This window comes from Delphinapterus leucas, chromosome 15, assembly GCF_059928025.1.
Source record: "Delphinapterus leucas isolate spDelLeu-1000000601 "Yukka" chromosome 15, BTC_Dleu_Yukka2, whole genome shotgun sequence".
In the NCBI taxonomy this organism is placed as follows: Eukaryota; Metazoa; Chordata; class Mammalia; order Artiodactyla; family Monodontidae; genus Delphinapterus; species Delphinapterus leucas.
Window position 1 is genome coordinate 67,083,374 of NC_143143.1, and position 21,020 is coordinate 67,104,393.

The following is a 21,020-nucleotide window of genomic DNA, read 5'->3' on the forward strand; positions in this document are numbered from 1 at the left end:
AAAATACAGAAACAAAAACCAAACAAACAAGGCCTGTGCCCTTCCACCCGGAGCTCGGTGTCTAGGCACGGCTGGCCAGGCTGCCGCCAGCAAGTTGGGTGATGTGACTTTACCCCTTACTTTGCAAACCTGGAAACAGAAGCTCAGAGTTGTCCAGTCATTTTCTGAGGCCACACAGCCAGTGAGGGGCAGGATGCATGCCCATGGGGCGCTCCCCACCTAGTGAGGCAGAAAAACCAGAGAGAGGGGAGCACAAGGGTGGGGAGGGCAGGTGGTGGCTGGCGATCTGCGGCTGGGGGCCCCAGCAGGAAAGCCCTCTGGGGGATGCGGGGCTGGTGTTGGATGCCAGGCTGCTGGGGGCCAGGGCACTGGGCCAAGTGGTACCCCTGCCCCTGCCTTGTAGACCCCTTACTGGGCTCCCACCCCGGTCAAGGGCTGATTGATCCTCTACCTCCCTGGAGCTGGTCCCACGTCCGCACCTGGAGCTGCTGCATGTTTTCTTGTCTCTGATTGTAAACAGATTTGACTAAAGAGGTAAATTAGAAGTTAATTAGAGAGAGCATGATTGATGAGGCAGTTTGCCGTGATTGGGAGGCGTGGAAAGGTTGGGCCTCCCTGCACGGAGGCGACGGGAGAGGCGGGTAGAGGAAAAAATTCACAGGCCCATGGATCTGGAGGGGGCACCCAGCGTGGTGAGGGGCCCACTCAAGGCTGCCCTTTCTCCTAGGCTCCAGGGTCAAGGCCAGGGCCACCTGGGCACGAGGGCCCAGGTGAGCACTCCGTGAGGCCCTGTAAATGGGGCCCAGGCCCTTGCTGGGCTTGGAATGAAGCAGCTGGTTTGTCCTGTGAACGGCCAGAAGTTGCATCCTCGATGTGCAGGCTGGGCTGGGGAAGATGCTCGCACTTACCAAACACTTACATGGCTCCAGGCCCTGTGCAGCTTCTCAAAACCTTGCAAGGTCAAGGCTGTATCTCTGTTGTCTAGATTAGGTGCCCTTGGAGATTCAGAGCTAAACCAGCTTGCCCAAGGTCACACAGCTAATAAGGATGGAGCTAAGACTGACCTCTAGAGTCTGTGTCTTTCCCAATTCCAGGCTGTGTGCCTGGTCATGTGTCCAACTGCCCAGGCAGTGCGGGGGTCTTTCCCCACAGCGCCCCCTGCTTACATACCTCCAGCAATGGTGAGCTCACTTCCTCATGAGGCAGCCGGTCCGGCAGCAGGACAGCTCTGACTGTGGGAACATTTGTCCTTATGTGGACCCGGTCAAACTCCCTCCAGTCCTACCTCCAGGCCCCAGCTCGGCCACTTGCCCGCTTCCTTCATAACCCCCTGCTACCCTCCACGTTAGAGGTCACCTCACCCAACTGCCTCATTCTTCTGAGGAAACTGAGGCGCAGAGAGGGAGCAAAACTCCAGAGTGACAGAAGTCTCTGCCCTTCCCTGGGCCTCAGTTTCCCCATCTGTACAATGAAGTAGGGCAATAAGATGACATCCAGAGACCCTGACAGCTATAGATTATCCTAGAGAGAGTATCCTAGAGTATCCTAGAGAGAGTGAGGACAGACAAATCAAGAGCTAACATTTATTGCGCCTCTACTGTGTGCTGAAGAAGGGCTTTTCATGCTTATCTCACTTAATTTTTATGAAACCCAGTAAGATAGGGATCACTATCTCCACTCTAGAGATCAGGAATCTGAGGCTCAGAGAGGTTGAGTAGCTTTCTCAGGATCACACAGCTGGGATGGAGTGAGACCAACTTCAAGCCTGCCTCTGTCTGGCTTCAAACGAGGCCAGTGTTTGTTCTGCTGCACACAGCCCTGCACGTGGGTTGTGAGCATGTGTCCCTTCGGAACTCCACCCTCAAGGGTGTTGAAACAGGTGGGGTTTGGGGGAAAGGGGTGGACGGGAGTATGGAAAGAAAAGTGCGGTGAACGTGGGTAGAAGTTAGCAAGAATAAGTCAGCGTGTGGCTCTGGGCAAGTTTCTTTACCCCCTCCAGTCTCCATCGTGAAATGGGGGTAATCCTGGCCTCCCTCCCTGGGTGGTTTAAATGCGATGATATATTTAAAGCCATAGGCACAGTGCCTGTTGGTAAAATGAATGCTGAGATTCTGTCTCATCTGCTCTTGCAACAGCCCTACGGTTGGGGGAGGGGAGGTACACAGACGAGGAAACTGAGGCTCAGAGAGGTGAAGAGACCCTCCCAAGGTCACACAGGGTGGGATTTGAAGCCAGTGGGTGACCTTTCACCACTGCACACACCGCACTAGCAAAGAGGAGATATTGGATAGATGATCAAAATTGGATGGATGGATGGATGGACAGAAAAACGAAAACATGCACAGAGTCCTGGGAACTCTTCAGAGCCTCTGAAGCTGCCCTGTGGCTCTTAACCAGGTTTCTCCTGCGGGGGTGGGAGGGCTGCACCTCCAGGATCATGGGCTTCTGCTCAGCCTCCTGTGTCCCTCGCCTACTTCTGCTCCTGGAAGGCTGCCTTCCCCTGGGGGTGGGGAAGCTCTGAAAGCCACACACACCCCCAAGGTGCTGTACTGCATTCAAGATCACAGCTGGAGGTGTTCCTGAATTAGAGGGGAATTTATCCCCTCCCTGAGCTGCTGTGGCATGATTTACAGGCCTTGGCAAGTGGCATGAAACTCCGGAGCAAGTTCCAGCTGTTTAAATATAATTACCCGGCACCTCCATCCGGATTCTCCCAATAGATCATTAATATGAGAGACCCAGGATGCCCGATGATGTGTTCACTTCAGCAGGGACCCCTGGGGAAAACCCTCTCCCCCCACCCAGGCCCAGCAGCTTGGGTCAAGTTGGTCAAGACTTGTCCCTACCCCCAACCTTGCCTGAAATTTCACCATTAGAATGTCATTCCTTTGGTTTAACACTACAGCTCTGGCTTTAAAGGGCATTTTCTTCAGGGTGGAGAACAATGGCCCAGGTGTCTAAAGATCTATGTTGGAAACCTTGTATATCTTGGTCAAGTCATTATCCCTCATTTCCTTCTATGGTATTGAGCTGGAAGGGCTCTGCAGTGATGATCAAGCTATACCCTCCCATTTTCGAGATGGGAAAAGCTGTAGTGCAGAGAGAGGATGGCTACTAGGGGTGACTTAGAATGCAGGGAAAGAGGGCCTGATTAGGGCCTGGCGTGCCTGACTCCCAGGTCCACCTGATGGGGGACAAAATCCCAACATCATCAGGAGTGGGCCAGGCTGACCCTCTCCCCTCCAGTCAACAGAGATTTTGGCTCCAAACAACACCCTTCTTGCGATTAAGAGCTCAGGCCCTAGAGACAGGTCACCTGGTGGCCACAAGCTGTGTCATCTTCAGCACACGTCTGATCCCTCTAAGTCTCAGGCTGCTCATCATTAAACAAGGATGTCAGTGGTGGGACTTCATGGGGTCACTGTGGCTGCAAGGAGGACAGTGAACATCGCACTCAGCTCAGTGCCCAGAGGGGCCAACGCAGGGAGTGTTATTTCCTATTTGGAGTCAGGAAGAGCCATGCTGGACCCCGGATCTGCACTTGCCAGCTAGAAGACCTTGGGTACCTCTCGGGACTCAGTTTCCTCATCTGTAAAATGGGCATGAAATATCTACATTTCAGTGTTGTGAGGATTTAATGAAAAAACAGGTAAGCGCTTGACGTATGACCTGGCACATTCCAGACCCTCAGCAAACGACGACTGCGAGTCATGGTAACACGAAGTCATAACCCTTCCCGGAGTGTGATGTGCCCAGTTCCACACGGCCAGTAGCAGCTGAGGGCCCACTGTGTGCTTGGCCCTGCAGGAGCAAAGTGATGAGCAAAACCAGCTCGGCCCCTCCCTCGAGGACATCCCAGTCCCTGGGGGAGACCGGCACAAACAAGTTTCAAAAACCACATTTGTGTGTTCATTCAATAGTTCTTGAGCACCCACTCTGTGCCAGGATCCAGGCTGGAGAACGAGACAGCCACTGCCCTTGTTCTCATGGGGCTTCCATTGTAGTGAGGGCAACAGAGAGTCAAGAAATAAACACGCAATGTGGCAGATAATGGTCAGAGTTCAGAAAAACAGAAATGTAAGGGGCTTCAGAGGGGCGGGGACCGCAGTTTTATATTACGTGGTCAGGACAACATTTGATCAGAGGCTGGGGGTCTGAAAGGACCGTGTTCCGCAGAACACGAACATCAAATGCAAAGGTCCTGAGGCAGGAGTGTTCCTGGAATATTTGAGGAGCAGCAAGGAGGCCAGTGTGACTGGAGCAGGGGAGGCGAGGGGACAGCAAGGAAGATAAGGGCAGAGAGGTGATGAGTGACAGGCCCAGATCATGGTGGGTCCTGTGAGGTGTGGTGAGCACCCGGTCTCGGCCTGAGTGACAAGATGAGCACTGTGAAGAGAGTCACCAGCTTCGGGACCCCTCAGGTCTAGCTCTGGTACAGAGCACATGGCAGGCACTCCAGACACACTTGAAAGGAAAGAAGGAAAGAAAACAAGCAAAGGCACTCAGGCGGTAGAGGGGGCTGGGGACACCTGGGCACAGACAAGAAAACATGCGGGCCTGGGCCCTGTCTTCAGACATCTAAGAGGAACAGAGCCCTCTTCTCTGGCCCAGAGAGTCCACCGAGGGCCCACCTGTGGTTGTGATGTAAGTCCCATGATATTAATAAAGGCACCAGTGGTAACTGACACAGACACAGCAGAGAACAAAGTGCGTCCCATGTGCCTTTCCCTCTGGTCCTAAAACAACCCCATGAAATGGGCTCTTTTATTCCCATTTTACAAGTGAGGAAATTGAGATTCAGGAGGCTTAAGTGACCTGTCCAAAGCCACATGTAAGTAAACGGCCCAGCAGGAGCTTGAGCCCAGGCCTGGGGCTGCCTTTTCAAACAGATCATGCCCTTCAGAGTTGGAAGGAGCCTCCTCTGGAGCTCCTTGTGATGGAGGAGGTTGCAGAAGAAGCGAACTCAGAGCCTACCAGGTGCAGCTGGCTGGGGCAGGCTGTTTGGCCTTGAGGATATAATGAGGAATAAAGATCACACTGTTTTTTCCTTATAAGAGCTCACAGTCGATGAGGGGAGACAGACGCTAAACAGCTAGTTGTACAACTAATTAGTTAATTTAAATCGTGATACGGGTTCTGTCGTTGCTGCCACCCTGGCGCTGGTGCCCTGCTCCCTCTCCAAAGCTCAGGACGAGGCTGGCCAAACCCCTTCCACAGGCTCCCTTTGCTCGGCAGCCAGAAATCTCAAAAAGATGTTTGAGGGGGAAAAGAGAGGGAAATAACTCCTGAGGATTCAGGCTCATGTAAGGCCACCTCACTGAGCCTCAGCAGAAGTCTCGGGCAGCGGACCTTAGTCCCAGCCACTGTGTGACTTCAGCCCAGTCACTTCACCTCTCTGAGCCTCTGTTGTCCCAGCTATAACATAGGGTGAACACCACCTACATTCCAGATTCGTCGTGGGGATTTAGTGACATCAGTCCCAGTGCCTGGCATATAGTATGTGCTCACTAGGTTCCTGTTCCCTCCCTCTGTGTGGGGTCTGTGGAGACATCCCAGCCTCCCCCTTGAGTGGTTCAGCTCTTTGTTGTCTGCTAGGGTAGTCAAGAACCACATGTGGCTACCGAACACCGGAAATGCGGCCAGTCCGAATTGAGATGTGCCATCAGTGTGAGATACACACCAGAATCTGATGACTTATACATAAAAGGAATGTAAAATAGCTCATGAATAATGTTTTATATTGATTATGTGTTGAAATGACAATATTTGGGGGTTACATCAAATATATTATTAAATTAACTTCACCTGTTTCTTTTTACTTTTCTTTATTGTGGCTACTAGAAGCTTTTTTTTTTTTTTTTTTTGCGGTACACGGGCCTCTCACTGTTGTGGCCTCTCCTGTTGTGGAGCACAGGCTCCGGACACGCAGGCTCAGCGGCCATGGCTCACGGGCCCAGCCGCTCCGCGGTATGTGGGATCTTCCCGGACCGGGGCATGAACCCGTGTCCCCTGCATCGGCAGGCAGACTCTCAACCACTGCGCCACCAGGGAAGCCCCTAGAAGCTATTTTTATTTATTTATTTTTTTGGCTGCGCCACGTGGCTTACAGAATCTTAGTTCCCCAACCAGGGATTGAACCGGGCCCTCGGCAGTGAAAGTGAGGAATCCTAGCCACTGGGCCACCAGGGAATTCCCGAAAAATTTAAATTACACATGCAGGCTCGCATTTGATTTCTACTGGACAGTGTTGGTCTAGCTAATTACTCACAGCCATGGAATATTTAGACTGGCATTAACCACACCATTAACGTCATTTCAGGATTTTAAAAACACTCCCACAAGCAGAGCCTCGAAATTGGCAGAGACCCTGCTGTCCTGTCGTGTTTAATAAGCACCCGGTTGGCAGGGTGAAGGGCCCTAGGAACCCCGTCTTTCTGATGCAGTTAATTGCCCTTGATGGGGCTTATCGTTAGGCTCCTTGCTGGGACAACACAAATACACAGCTCGTGCACGTTTCACTGGCCTTGGTAGAGTGCAATTTATGGGCTTGGGTTCAAACCTGAGAGCCAAGGCCTAGGGGGGTTCTCTGGACCTCAGACAGGTGCCCGCTTTGGGAAACCCCAGAGTGGGATGCCTCTGGAGTAGCTGCCTGGCTGCAAAGTTGATGGTGGGTTCTGTCTGCTCTCCTCATGACATGTGGAGGGAAGACTCCAGCTGGAGTCAGGAGACCTGGGTCCTTGGCCTGGCTCTGCCATTTCCTCCCTGTGAGACCCTAGGCTTGTCCTCACCCCTCTCTGGGCCTCAGTTTCCCCATCTATACAATGGGGCAACCGTGGTTGATCCTGGATGACCCTTCTCTGTTAAAAAACAGAGTTATTTTAAATTCTAGGTTTTAGATGATGTCTTCACTCTATGTGGTCCACCCAGGCTGCAATCCAGAAAGAAAACCTCAGAGTGGCCCCACAGGTCTTCATGGGGTTACTCAGCCTAGAAGGGACAGGGGCCAGCCTGGATGACCTCCCCCTGTCTCTGGCATCTGGCCCAGGCATGGCCCTCAGCCTAGCTAGGGGCTTCCTAATTGGTCCATGAGTTCTGAGGGAGGCAGAGTGCAGATGACGTTTCAGAATCCACGAAGATGGGAGGATCTGGGTCTGCATCATGGGTGAGCCACCTAGGCAGAAGGAAACCTGGAGGCTCACGTGACAGAGACATGGCCTGACTGCAGAGGGCACTCACGGCTCCTGCCCAGCTTGTGGGAGAACGGATAAAGAAATCAGTCATCAGAGGAGAAGAGTGTCCCAGACCTGGGTGGGAGGGGGTCACAGCTCGGCCCCCTGTGCTGCACTGCACATGAGAGCAGGTGGCCTCCTTGCCCCAAGAGGCTGGCTGGACCCAATTCAAGGACCAGAAGAGGAGGAGCCCCTGTCCTCCCATCCTGTCGGGGTCCTCACTGTGGCCCTCTGGATCCCTGCTCGAGGTACACCTGAGAGCTTGGTAAGCCGGCAGAGTCCCTGATATCTCCCCCAGCCATACTGGAAGAGACCCCCCAGGAGTGGGGCCTGGGACTCTGCAGACACAACCAGCCTCCCCAGAGAGTCTGAAGTCCACTAACATCTCATAACTCTGTGTCTAGGCCAGTGGTGCTCAACCCCAGCTGTGCACTGGGATCACCTGGGAAATTTCGAAAAAGCCTGATACCAGGCCTAGCCTCACCCAAAGCAGTTGGGTCAGAATCTCTGGGGTGTGGTCTGAACATTATTAGTTTTTTAAAGCTCCCTAAGTCACCCCAGTGTGCATTCAAAAGGGTACCCCAGACCCCAATCAACTCTAAAAGCCTCCAGATGAATGTTTGCAGAAAAAGGGAACTCATCGATCCCAAAGAGGGGAAGTAACTTGCCCAAGGTCACACAGCAAGATGATAGAAAAGTCAGTCCCAGAACCCAGGCCTCTTTTCTGAGCCTGGGCCAATTTTTCTCCTGAGGCTGCATCTCCTTTTACAAACCAGAGCCCAGGCAGGCAATGCCCACAGCATTTCAGTTTAATAATATTGGATCCTGGTACAGTCAGGGCCACCACAATGATGGGATGGGAGCCGTGATGGAGATTAGGAGAGCTGTAAGTCTTTTGCTTTATCCAAATTTTGGGCAGTAATTTAGGAAATTTAATTAAAGGGGGAGAAATGGGGACACCTCAAGCTCCTTGCCTCCTGTTATAATGAGTGAAATACACCAGGCTGTAAAAGGAAATGCTGTCTGAGACACAGCTCCGATGTTTTATTGCCAAGTTTTATTCGCTGATGTAAACATAATCGCTGGAAACCAGAGCTCTATTAACGCACATATTTTTACCCATGCAGGGCCCCGCCTGCCCCCTCTTCCCCTCTGGGTTTGCTCACCCCCTCCCAGGGTCAGCCCTAGTCCTTTCTGGGCATGTCTCTGCTAAGTCTGGATTTCCCCGCAGGTTTCATACCCTCCCATGACAGATAAGAGTTTAATAGAATTCCATTGCTCCTCTGAGCTCAGTAATGCATTCTGGAAATTAGGCGGTTACATACTGAAGCCATTGTTCCCCCTTATAAATGGGTTCCCTCCCAGCCAGCGACCGTGGGGTCTCCGATAAGCTCTCATGAAGCCGCGCTGCACATGTTATTGGTGTGTTAAAAGGGGCAACTCGGGGCTCAATTGCTCATTGTTAGCAGATGATACATTCAGGTAGTTTCTCCATGAATCAGGCAGCTTAGGTATTTCCCCCCTTTTGGCATTGATAGATGAGCAGAAGGGGGCCATTTAGACGGCGCTATATAGCTCCCTGGCCCACGTGGTGAGTGATTCCCAATGCCTGGTTTAATTTATTTTTAAATGAAATTTGCTATTGATTCTGGATTAAAAGGACAAATCTTATGGCTGTTACCACTGACAGAGCCATGATGCTCAAGTGACACCTCTCAAGGAGGAAAGGGAGGCTGGCCTCCCTGGGTCAAGGGGAGGCTGGGGACTCTCCAGGGAGCTTGGGTCAGAGGCAAGGGACAGTGCGAGATCCCCTGCTTGAGGGGAACTTTTAAAAGATCGTCTTTCTTGACTGAAATCCTTAACATGATGTTCACCTTCTGAGCCTCATTTGGGTCATGGAAATAACAGTGATATTTGCCTCTTGGCATCCACGTGATCACTAGATGCTTGTTTAATTGCCTCCAGGGATGGGAAGCTCACTGTCTCCTAGAGTGTTCCCAGAGTGAAATGAGTGACAGCAGCCACCTGCCCTGGTGAATTCCTAGAGACTATTTCCTGGAATAGTTTTTGTTTACCTTGTGCCTCCACTAAGCTCTTAGCTTCCACAGTGTCTGCTGTTTGCACTTGGATCGCAAAGCAGAAAAGAGGCAGAATTACACAAAGGAGAAATATGGGCTGAGGATTCGTCCTTTCACATCCAGCTTTTGCCCTGCTTCCCTGTGCCATGTTGAACAGGCTACTTCATCTCTCTGAGCTTCAGTTTCCTATGTGTAAAAGAAGGAAGGTAATAATAGTGGCCTCGGGCTTCCCTGGTGGCTTAGTGGTTACGAATCCGCCTGCCAATGCTGGGGACACGGGTTCAAGCCCCGGTCCAGGAAGATTCCGCATGCCGTGGAGCAACTAAGCCCGTGCACCACAACTACTGAGCCTGTGCTCTAGAGCCCACAAGCCACAACTACTGAGCCCGCAAAGCACCTAGAGCCTGTGCTCCACAACAAGAGAAGCCGTAATGAGAGGCCCATGCCCCACAAAGAAGAGTAGCCCCTGCTCGCTGCAACTAGAGAAAGCACGCACACAGGAGCGAAGACTCAATGCAGCCAGAAATAAAATAAATAAATTAAATAAATAAATAAAAAATAATAGCGGCCTCAGGGGTTGTTGCGTGAATTATATGAGACATGGATGTAAATGTGATTCATAAACTGTAAAGTACATTTTAGGTGCTGTAAGAAATACAAATGGGACAGTCTGGTATTTTGGGAGAGCCCTGAGCTGGGAGTCAGAGGTCCTGGATCTAGTTCTGTCATGGTTGGCTCTGTGACTGAGGAATTCACTCATCCTCTCTGGGTCTTAGTTTCCTAAGCTGGGTAGGTTGAACTGGATGTGTATTATGCCAAGAACATCGGCTCTGGAGTCAAACATATCACGGCTCTACCACTGTCTTGTGAGACAGTGGGGAAGATACTTAACCTTCAGAGCATCTGTTTACTTATCTGTAACTAATAATAACAGTAATAATAATAGCCAACATGTATATGGCTATGTATTTACTGTGTATTACTATTTACTATGTGCCAGGCAATGTTCTAAGTGATTTCCATGTAGCAAGTCATTTAATCCTCACAATAATCTTGTGATGGAGGTATTATCTTTAGGTAAGGAAGCTCAGGCACAGAAAAGTTAAGTAACTTATCTAAGGTCACGCAGCTAGCAGTTGGCAGGATTCAAAATGAGAGCCCATACTTATAACCACACTATTCTACCCTATACGGCTTGGTAGTTCTGAGGATTAAGTGGGATAAGTAAAGTTCTTAGCACAGCGCTGGGTAGACAGTAATGGGCCAACAGAGGCTCAGAGATCGGGAGAAGGCAGCAGGCATTTCTTCCTGTGGGGGATGCAGACTGGACCTTGGCCAATGGAAGACTCAGCTAGACGGAGGGGAAGGCATGCTTCTGGAGGGGGAAGCACTGGGAAGGGTAAGGACGGGATGAAGCTAGGGCATGTTCAGGGAGAGAACATGGGGCGAATGATGTCTGGCATGTGCAGGAGGTGAGGCTGGGACCTTGAATGCAAACCAGAGACGTCAAGATTTCTGTGATAAACAAGGCCATTAGAGGGTTTTGAGCAGAGCTATTACAGCATGAGCCTTTTCAAACTCATTAAATCCCTGGAGGTCTCTCCTTGAAGGAACCTCAGAGGTTACAGAGTTTAACCCTGTCCCAGACTATGAGAAAAAAGGATTCCTCAAGGTCAGTCAGTGGGTTAGTGGCGGAGTTGCTGTCCCACCCTGACCTCGTTCCTCTGCAGCCCGCAAGCAGAGTCTCTTGTTTTCTCCTGTCTCTTCTAGTCTCCGATCTCTCCCTGTCCCCTTGCCTCTGCCCCCTTCCCTCCAATCTGAGGTTTAAGAGGAGAAAGCCCTGGGTTTGGGCCCCATTTCTGCCGTTACATTCTCCTGGAGAGGCTTCAGCCTGGGATTGAAAGAATCCTGGGTTCCATTCTTGGTGCTGTTATGTGATCAATTTTTTTTTTTAAGATTTATTTATTTATTATTTATTTTTAAAATTTTTGGCTGTGTCGGGTCTTAGCTGCAGCACGTGGGACCTTCGTTGAGGCATGCGGGATCTTTGGTTGTGGCGTGCAGGCTTCTCTCTTGTTGTGGCCTGTGGGTTTTCTCTCTCTGGTTGTTGTGCGCAGACTCCAGGGCGCATGCACTCTGTAGCTGTGGCACGCGGGTTCCAGAGCGCGTGGGCTCTGTAGTTTGTGGCGCGGGTTCTAGTTGAGGCAGGCGAGCTCAGTAGTTGTGGCAGGTGGCCTTAGTTGCTCTGCTGCATGTGGGATCTTAGTTCCCTGACCAGGGATCAAACCCGTGTTCCCTGAATTGTAAGGCATATTGTTTACCACTAGACCACCAGGGAAGTCCCTGCTATGTGTTCTTGAAGATTCTCAGTTTCTCCATCTTTATAGTGGGGGCAATGAAGCCCATTTCACTGGGAGTGAGAGTCAATCGAATTAATGAATGAGGAAATACTTTCGTACCCAAGACAGCTGGTCAACCCAGGATAGCCTAAATACCACCTCTGAGTGGGAAGGAAGTGAGAAGTAAATTAATCAGGCAATAAATAAATAAATAAAAGGCCACTTCCTCCAGATAATATGGGTGGGAATGAGCTAGGACGGGGTTTTGTCCTTCTGCCGTGCTGAAGGCAGTGCCGCGCCACCGGTCCTGTGAGGGCTGTCAGTTGTGCAGAAACAGTATTTGTAAGTGCGCGACACTTCAGGGTGCTGAGCATAGTTTCAAATAAACTGTATTGTTGCTGGTGACCACAGGCCCCAACTGGTGTGCTGCCCGCCATACTATTGTAAAGGGGTGTGCAGGACAGAGTAAAGACAGGGGTGGAGGGGTGGAGGGAGAAGCTGTCCTTCGGGCTTAACTTCATTCTCAAAGTTGGGGTGCTGTCCACAATGCGGGATCCACCTGTGTGTGGTCTGGAGACGGATGTGGGCCGTCTCAGGCGCTGACTCCCATTCGGCAGGGGCGAGGGAGGAAATCAGAAGGTCAGTCCTTGGTGCTGAACCTGCCCATCTAAGAGCCCGCGGAGGTGCGGTCGGTGAGCTTGAAAAGATGGGTGTCCGTGGGGCATCCCTTGTGGCGCAGTGGTTGAGAATCCGCCTGCCAATGCAGGGGACACGGGTTCGACCCCTGGTCCGGGAAGATCCCACATGCCGCGGAGCAACCAATCCCGTGCACCACAACTACTGAGCCTGTGCTCTAGAGCCCGTAAGCCACAACTACTGAGCCCGCGGGCCACAGCTACTGAAGCCCGCGCGCCTGGAGCCCGTTCTCCACGAGAGAAGCCACCGCAATGAGAAACCCGCGCACCGCAACAAAGAGTAGTCCCCGCTCACCACAACTAGAGAAAGCCTGTGTGCAGCAACGAAGACCCAACACAGCCAAAAACAAATAAATAAATTTATTTAAAAAAAAAAAAATGGGTGTCGGGGTTAACGCTGTCCTCCTCCGTGGTGCTGAAACAGCGGCGGACACGGCCGTCGGGAATGATGCCTGGCAAAGCACAAGGGATGAGAGCAGGAGGGACCCTGTCCGGGAATCAGGGACTTAGCCCCAGACTCGCTGTGGGGCCTCAGAGAAGCTACTTCTCTGATTTAATGTGCTTAATCTTCTTTTAAATGGGGCCACAGTAGGTCCGCCTTGTGTCTGTACTGAAGGTCTGTCCCAGCAGCCCCACTTAAGCAGTTGGAGAAGGAATCGGAGTATCTCGTTGCATTCCTGCTCTTGGGAATGAAAATGGCTTCATTCACCACCACCTCCTTCCCCCTCACCACCCGCCCAACATTCCACTATGCCCATCTGTCCGAGGAAGGGAACCCTACAGTCCAGAAGGGGGCGATCCAATCCACTGTGCAGGGCCCAGCATCTCTAAGCTAGAAGAAGACCCAGCAACTAGCCTGCCTTACGCCCACTATTACAGACACGAAAACTGAGTCCCAGAGAGGGGAACAGCAACAGTAATAACTATTGAGCTCCTACCACGAAGGCGGCATTATGCTTAGCGCTTTACACACACGATTTTGTAAATCCTCACCAGGATCCCTGAAGGCAGCTATTATTCCCACTTCTCAGTTGAAGACCTTGAAGCTCAGACAGGGGTAGACACCCGGACACGATCACACTGGGAGCCAAAGGCAGGCAGGTCTAACCAGGTCTAACCAGGTCTCCTGTGCCTCAGCCCAGGTTCCCATCCTACCTCAACCTCACCTCCACCCCACCCCCAAGTGCCTCCCTGACCCCGGCACCGCCCTGCTAGCAAAGTTGAGGAGACCCTCCTGAGCGCGCTGGGTCTGGCGGCTGGTCGACTGGTTTTTCTCCTTTTCCCGATGGAGAGCATTTCTGTTTCTGAAGCCAGCGGTGTTATGCTTTGCAGGAACCGGGTCCCTGGGGTGGCTTCCTCCACCCCATCTCCCCCCGGCCTGCTCTCTCCAGCCGGGGAAGTTGCGGGTACCGCTTTAAAAATCCCAGCCTGGGCAAAACTTTGATGATAAATCAAGAGACAGATCCCTCCGCCGCCGCCTCCTCTGGGCGGGCGGGAGGGAGTGGGAGGGAGGGGGTGCGGCGGCAGCGGCGCCAAGCGAAGTGGCCTTCCGCGGAAGGGAAGAGTCCCGCAGTCGGAGACGGCCGGCAGGGCGTGCGCTTGCTAACCGCAGCCGGGGCTGGGCCGGAGCCGGGCGAGGACTGGAGCCGGGGCCAGACCGGGTTCATCGGGCGAGGGGCAGCAGCCGCAGCGGGGCAACCAGGCCGCACCGGGCAGGGGACGGCGGGCGTGGTGTCTGCGGTCTCCTGAGCCCCGATGTGAGGCGGCGGCGCCCGCGGCCCGAGCGCGCACCATGGGGGCCCTGCTCGGCGTGGCGCTGGGCGCCCTCCACTACCTGGCACTTTTCCTGCAACTCGGCGGCGCCACGCGGCCCGCCGGCCACGCGCCCTGGGACAACCACATCTCCGGCCACGGTGAGTTGGGTCGCCGCCCTCGCGGACTTCCACGCCAAACCCCACCCTGGGCCGCGCGGCTCCAACTTGGCCGTCCCCGGGCTAGAACCCGTGCTGCCGGTGGCGGGAGTCCCGGGGCGCCCCCTGCCGGGTCTATGGACCGGCCCTGGCTCCCTGGCCACCCCTGCGGAGGAGGGGGCACCCCCTATGCCCCTCTCGCGGAGGGCTCTCTCCAACCCCCCCATCCCCCCCCAACTCCCTGCGATACACACACCTCCACGACCACACACATATTCACAGCCACGGACACACAGCCACACTCACTGCTTTCTCACACTCACAACTCCTTCCCTCACACATCTCCAGACACCATCTCAGATACCCCTTCTCACTCATATGCTCACTACACACACAGCAGGCACTAGGGCTGGAGCACTCAGACCCTGCCAGCTGGCACCCAAGCGCACAACTCCTGCCTGCCCGCCTGCCTGCAGACACATTGGCATATACAAACACTTTGTGAACACACTTTGCTCACCCACCGCTCTCCGCCCATCTGCCTTTGCCCTTTGTGGGTTTAACCCCACAGCTGTCCTTGTCCCTTCCTTCTCCACACCTCCCCCACTGGGAAAGGTCCTGGGGGACAGAAGACCCCACCTCTTGAGAACTGGTAGCCTGGGCTGCAGCCACCCCTGTCAGGTGGGTGGCATCTTGGGGACGAAGGCTTGGTGGGAGCCCCTTGAAGACATTGGAATAGTTGGCATTGTTGCTTCCAGCCAGAGGCATGGAAGGGGAAGAGGGAAGCCAGGAGCTTTTGTCTGCCTCTGGGGAGGCAGGGGGACAGGAAGCCCCTGCCATCCCTCAACAGGGTACCCACCTGTCCTCATCTTTGACCCTGGAGGACTGAAAGGTGGGAAATCTCAACTCAGCCACTGTGAGAGCCAGGGAGCAAGAGAACATTCCCAGCACTGGTTGCCTGAGTGTCAGAAGCTCCTTCTAGCCCCAGAGGAGCCCAAGTTGGCAGTAGAGTTGGATTGTCTGAAGCTGGCAGCTCTGGGGGCGCCCCTTGCCCCCATGAGCCAGGCTCCTTCTGGTATGGGGACCAGGGCATAGATGAAAATGGAGACACTTTGTCCATCCATCTCTTCCCTGCAAAGGCTTCCAATCTGGTAAGAGAGGCTGCAGCACCAATGCTGGGCACTGTATGCCCAGGGCTGGGGAGAGGTTTGCACAAATGGCAGAGAACTGGGTGATTTATTCTGATGGAAAAGAGTGAGGGCCATGGTAGTAGGTAATCAGAGAAGGCTGCTGGGGCATGATGCATGGGTGGAATTGCTTCGGAAAGTAGAGGGCGCTTCCAAAGCCCTTCTCAGGGACTCTGCTTTTGGGAAGCATGACTCCCTGCACCCTTCTTCCTTACCATGTTAAATAGAAACCGCTCTGTGTACCATTCACGTACCCTTCTTATCCTTCATCTAATTTCTACCGACCTGGCTGCAGTGGTGGTAAATAGGGGAAGGCTTATTTTGATCCTTAGTTTACAGATGGAAAAATCAAGGCTCAGAGAGGTAAAGGGACTCTCCCAAGGTCACACAGTGAGTGAGTGGTTGAGCTGAGACTGGCCCCAGGGTCTGTCGGGCAAAGACACTGCTTTTTCCAGGACATTCATCTCCCTGTCAGATTCCCTCCCATTCAAGGGAGACTGGGAATTCCTCCTTCCGCTCCCCTTCTGGCTCTGCTCAGCTCGCTCAGTTCCTTGGCACAGTTGGAACTTACACTAGGAGGGTTTTCCAAGGAAGGGCTTTCCTGAGTTTGCGGTCCCGAGACATACAAGGACTGGGGCTCTGAGGTTTACCATCATCCTGTCGCTGGATCACCAGACCCCTAGGATCTGGGTGCCACTCTGTCATTCCTGAGGCCCCAAGGTGACCCCCCCCATAGGAAAGCAGGGTTTGCCCTTTGTGTGGCAGTCTCTGCCTGCCCCCTGGTGCCAGGCGTGCTTAGGGCACAGCTCTGCCCCACTAGCTGTAACGTCCCTGCTGAACCCTGGGGAGGGCCAGCAGAGGCCCAGAGGAGGGGTTGGATGTCAAGGACACAGCACTGGCTGCGGGGGAACCTGGCTTCTCTTAGTGACCCGCCATGCAGTTCTGGGCCAGTGAGTCACCCCTCTAGGGCTCGTTCTGTCCCCCAAGAAGCGAGGAGGCCAGGCTGCTCTGCAGGGGCCAGACTGCCATCTCCCAACACTGCCAGGTTCAAAGTCACCAAGTAGTAGATGCCGAGGAGCCCCCGTGCTGCCCCTTTGCCAGGCCAAACGCCCGAAACCACGGGAAGGGTTTGGAGCCACTCACTTAATCACAAAAAGAAACTGTTATTAATGATAGTGAGACACGGCGGATAAGTGGGTCATGTCTAATAGCCGTTTGTGTTCAGGAGGAGAATACCAATTTAATAAAAGCTATGTGTGCCGAAAAAGCCCAGAAATTGCTGTTTAGCAGATTGGAGCCTGATCATTTCATTATTCCTGGGCTCCGCGTGTCCTCAGCTGATGCAGGGTTAGGCAGGCGTCTCTGCGTCTCGGGTAGGGGTAGGAGGCTGCAGTGGGGGTCCCGGGGAGGAGTCCGTTGACCCCAGCCGCCTGGTGGCTGCTCACCTCTCCAGCTCGGTCCCAGCCCAGCCGCCAGGCTAACGCCTTGTCACAGGGAAAGCCCGGGGTCAGATGGGTCCGCAAGGACATCTATCTCGCTTCCCCTCTCCCTGCTACCTCCACTACCTCCACTCAGTTCGCTTCGCAGAGGGCTTTTTAAAGGCATGAGGAGTGAATGGGGAGTGAGTGGTACCTGCCTCTTAGGTAGCCCTCAGGGAAGTGGGAGGCGGGGGTGGTGATGGTCAGTGTCTATGCCCAGTAGGTATTCAATTAATGGCAGCTACTTTGATTTTTCCTCATCAGACAGGGTTAGCTCATTGCCATGAGCACAGCGGGTGGGAGGAAAGGGAGCTGACATTTATGAACTGCCTACTGTGTGCCGGGTGCTACCAAACCCCTTGCCAGTGTTAACTCACTAAGGCTGACATTATTCGTGCAAGGCTGGTGCTGGACATATGAGGAAACAGGTTAGAGAGGGCCAGTGACTTGCCCAAGGTCACTGAGTCTGTACAGAGAGCTGGGGAGCTGTGCCTACACTGAAGGTGTGTCTGGCAGTTATGCTCTGGGCCTGCCTCCTCCGGGACAGCCTTGAGGCAGGCTTGGCCAGTTGTGTGATGGGTCTCCTTCCTCTGCCCAGCTCTGCCCAAGGGACTCCCTTCCACTTCCCCAGAGAACTGGTAAGGCAGTGGGTTCCACCAGGAGGAGCCAGTAGCTCAGAAAGGTGATGGGATCTTGCTGAGGCCACATGCAAGTTAGAAGCAGGAAGCTGGATTAGCCTCCTTCTCCAGGACTCTTTCTAGATCTTGTCCACGGCAGGCAGGATCTTGTCTTCTTTTTTTCTGGCCGCATTGCACGGCATGTGGGGTCTTACTTTCCCCAGACCAGGGATCAAACCCATGCTCCCCTGTGGTGGAAGCTCCGAGTCTTAACCACTGGACTGCCAGGGAAGTCCCCGGAAGGCAGGATCTTTATGAAGATCTCTGTGCACCTCTTGCATTGCAATCACCCAGGGAGTTTGTTAAAATGCAGATCCTGGGGTCCTCCCCAGACCCATTGGCCAAAATGATTGTTGATGGGACCCTGGAATTTGCATTTTAATAAGCTCCCGAGATGATTACCAAGCAGCCTGGAGTCTGGGAGCCACTGCCTTAAGTATTCACTCAAACCTGATGAGACATGTAGGGATGGGAAATTGTCTGGTGCCAGGGGCTGCTGGATTGGTCTGGTTTTGCAAGGGAGGAAGAAGTCCAGGCTGGAGCAGGTATGTGGACCCTCAGAGGAGCCCCAGGAAGCCTTACACTGCAGCAAACATGCATCCTCCCGCCCCTGCCCTGACACACACACACACACACACACACACACACACACACACACACACACACCCTAAATTATTAATACACCCTGCAGCAGACAAAGATCCTGGTTTGGCCTGGCGCTTTGTCCATTGAGTGATTCACTGTCCTGAGGTTTTCTCTGTTGCCAGGAGGGAGCAGCGGGGCGCTGGGGGAGGTGGCGGGGGCCGCCGGGCCATTTGGCAAACAGCCTGTGCACTGAAAAATGACTCTGGCTTTCTCGCATTCCTCAACGAACTATAGGTATCTCCCTATCAGTAAGCTGGCTAGTTTGGTGGCTGGGAGATGGAGAAAACTGAGTGCTGTCTTCTGAAGGTTATGATGTTAAAAATGTGTTCGCCGTTGTCTCCGGTGTTGGTGATTATTCTATCAATTACGCCCGTAAACACTCCGCCTTGGGCTGAGGGTTTCCCGGCCTCCGGTAGGGAATTGACCCTCGCAAGCGGTTTTCCCCAAGTCCTTCACACCAATTGCTTTTGACACTTTGCCTATCAGCGGCTCCCTCAGCCTTTTCCCCAAGCAAGGGGAGCCACAGGCAGCCGGCAGGACGGGGAATTTGGCTCGCTGCCACCCTGACAGCAGGGTTGTTGGGGAAAGTCTCCTGTTGACAAACAAGTGGGCAGGATCGGGGGTGCCAGGAGAGTGGTCCCTTCCCACCCACCAGCCACCGAGGCAGGAGATAGAGCGCTTGGAATGAATCACTAAGGCTCAGGCCAAGCCAGCAGGACCTCTGGGACCATCTCCTTCTACCCATCTAACAGAGGGGAAGACCAAGGCCACGGGCAAGAGAGCGTGTGCCCAAATTGCATGGGAGGTTAGTGCTTGGCTTTTGGGATCACCTGACCCAGCTCGATACAAAGAGAGTGAAAATTATACGCAAGCAAATGTTTATTGTCATGCCAGGGCCGTAAATGGCATTGTCTCATTTGATCCTCATAAGAACCCTAAGGGGAGGGGACTTTCCCTGGCCTGATGTTTTCATGAGGAAACTGAGACGTGGTGAGGTTAGAGGCTTGCCCAAGGTCACGCACCTAGCAAGTGTTGGAGCCCAGGGCGGAGCCCAGAATGTGGCTCCAGGGCCCACGCTCACAGTGCTGTTGTGTCCCAGAGAGGACGAGGGAGAGGCCCAAGGTCACGAGACTTCCTGTGGTGGAAGGAGTGAGCATGGTGACCTCCACATTGCATGCCCCAGCTGTGCAGCGGCAGACATGGCAACCCCCAGACCAGGACCCTGCCTCAGTGACTTTCCAGCTTCTGTTGGAGGCTGAGAAAATCATATGCGTAAGGAGAGGAAGCACGTGGTGTGGACAGTGACGTTGGCACCCACGTGAGGGGCAGGTGTCAGAAAGAGGGGAAAGGGGACATGAAGCAACCCCACCTCCTGGTGCTTGGCCATGACCTTGGACTTCAGGGACCGAACCAGCTGTTGAGGGGGTCGTGGGAAGAGTCTCTCGGCCCCTAAGGGGATTTGGAGCCAGCTGGCTATACAGTGGCCGGCATCCGGCCACTCTCACCACTCCCATTGTAATGACTGGGGGTACAGGTCAGATTCCCTTGTGTCCTGGTACCCTCCACAATGCCCAGCCTAGGGAGGTGGCAGGGAATGACTGAATGGGTGGCAAGGAGGATAAGGCAGAGGTCTAAGGTCTGAAATTCTTCAGCTTTTGCTCATTCCAAGTCAGTATTGTTTTAAACATTCACATAATTTTAATTTCATTAGAAATCCATGTTATTAGTAGAAAAATCACAAAACTGGAACCCCTCCTCATCCTTATTGACCACAACAAGGACATCTGGGGTGGGTAAGGCTGATTTCACCTTGCAGTGGGTGGACTCAGGCCCAGTCCCTTGGGGTGCATATGAGATGCTGCAGCCTTGAGGGTAATGGGGTCCCAGGATGTATCTTCTTCCCCCAGACCCCAGTGAAATTCTTCCAACAGGAAAAGGGGCAGTGGTCTCACTGGGGGAATAAATCCGCTCCTTTCCCAGCTGGTGATCCCGGGATCCCTCTGGTACCTGCTGCTGTGGAGAAGGGAAGTGGGGATGGGGGGGCAGAGGGGCTGCTCCTCCTCTGGGTCCCCCTGCCCACCACTGTGTCCCCTCCCCTTTCTCGAAGCCAGCAGAGGACTCAGCTCCACCATACCCAGTTGAAACCCTTCTTTAAGAAGCCCCCGGGGCTTCCCTGGTGGCGCAGTGGTTGGGAGTCCGCCTGCCGATGCAGGGGACACGGGTTCGTGTCCCGGTCTGGGAAGATCCCACATGCTGCGGAGCGGCTGGACCCGTGAGCCATGGCTGCTGAGCCTGCGCGTCCAGAGCCTGTGCTCCACAACGGGAGAGGCCACGACGGTGAGAGGTCCGCGTACCGCAAAAAAAAAAAACACATAGTGGGTTAGTTTATAGAAAAACACAGACGACATACTAGTACGGGTGGTACCCAGGCCCATCTGTGTGCGGGGATGACTGAACTTGGGGGCTGCTGGCCTGCAGGCCAGCCCCTCCCATCTCATACTCCGTACTCCTCATACTGGGAGGCCTAACAGGGGCTGCTGCCATTTATTGGAAGCTTGATCATTCCTTCCTTCCTTCATTCCTTCAACGAATATCAGTTGAGAACCTGCCATGGACCAGGCTCTTTTAGCCACTGGGGACATATCAGTGAAGAAGACAGTTAAGGCTCTTGCTCAGACAACTAAACTTATAAGATACATATAAGTATAAATTGTGATGAGTTAAGAAGCAGGGATGATGTTCAGCCTGGAGAAAGGCGCTCACTCCTGGAGCAGTTAAGGTA

The 21,020-nt window shown here is 53.5% G+C and overlaps 1 protein-coding gene across 3 annotated transcripts in view; it reads left to right on the plus strand.

Moving 5' to 3' along the window:
• The first annotated feature begins 13,874 nt into the window (after positions 1-13,874).
• VSTM2L (V-set and transmembrane domain containing 2 like) overlaps positions 13,875-21,020 on the plus strand; it is a 36,783-nt gene continuing 29,637 nt past the window's right edge. The window contains exon 1 of one of the 3 annotated variants that reach the window (XM_089896861.1): positions 13,875-14,254. In XM_089896861.1, coding sequence (XP_089752987.1) covers positions 14,134-14,254 — 121 coding nt within the window. In that variant the 5' untranslated portion in view covers positions 13,875-14,133. The remainder of the gene's footprint in view (positions 14,255-21,020) is intronic. The other 2 variants (XM_089896860.1, XM_022592450.2) reach the window with 2 other exon arrangements.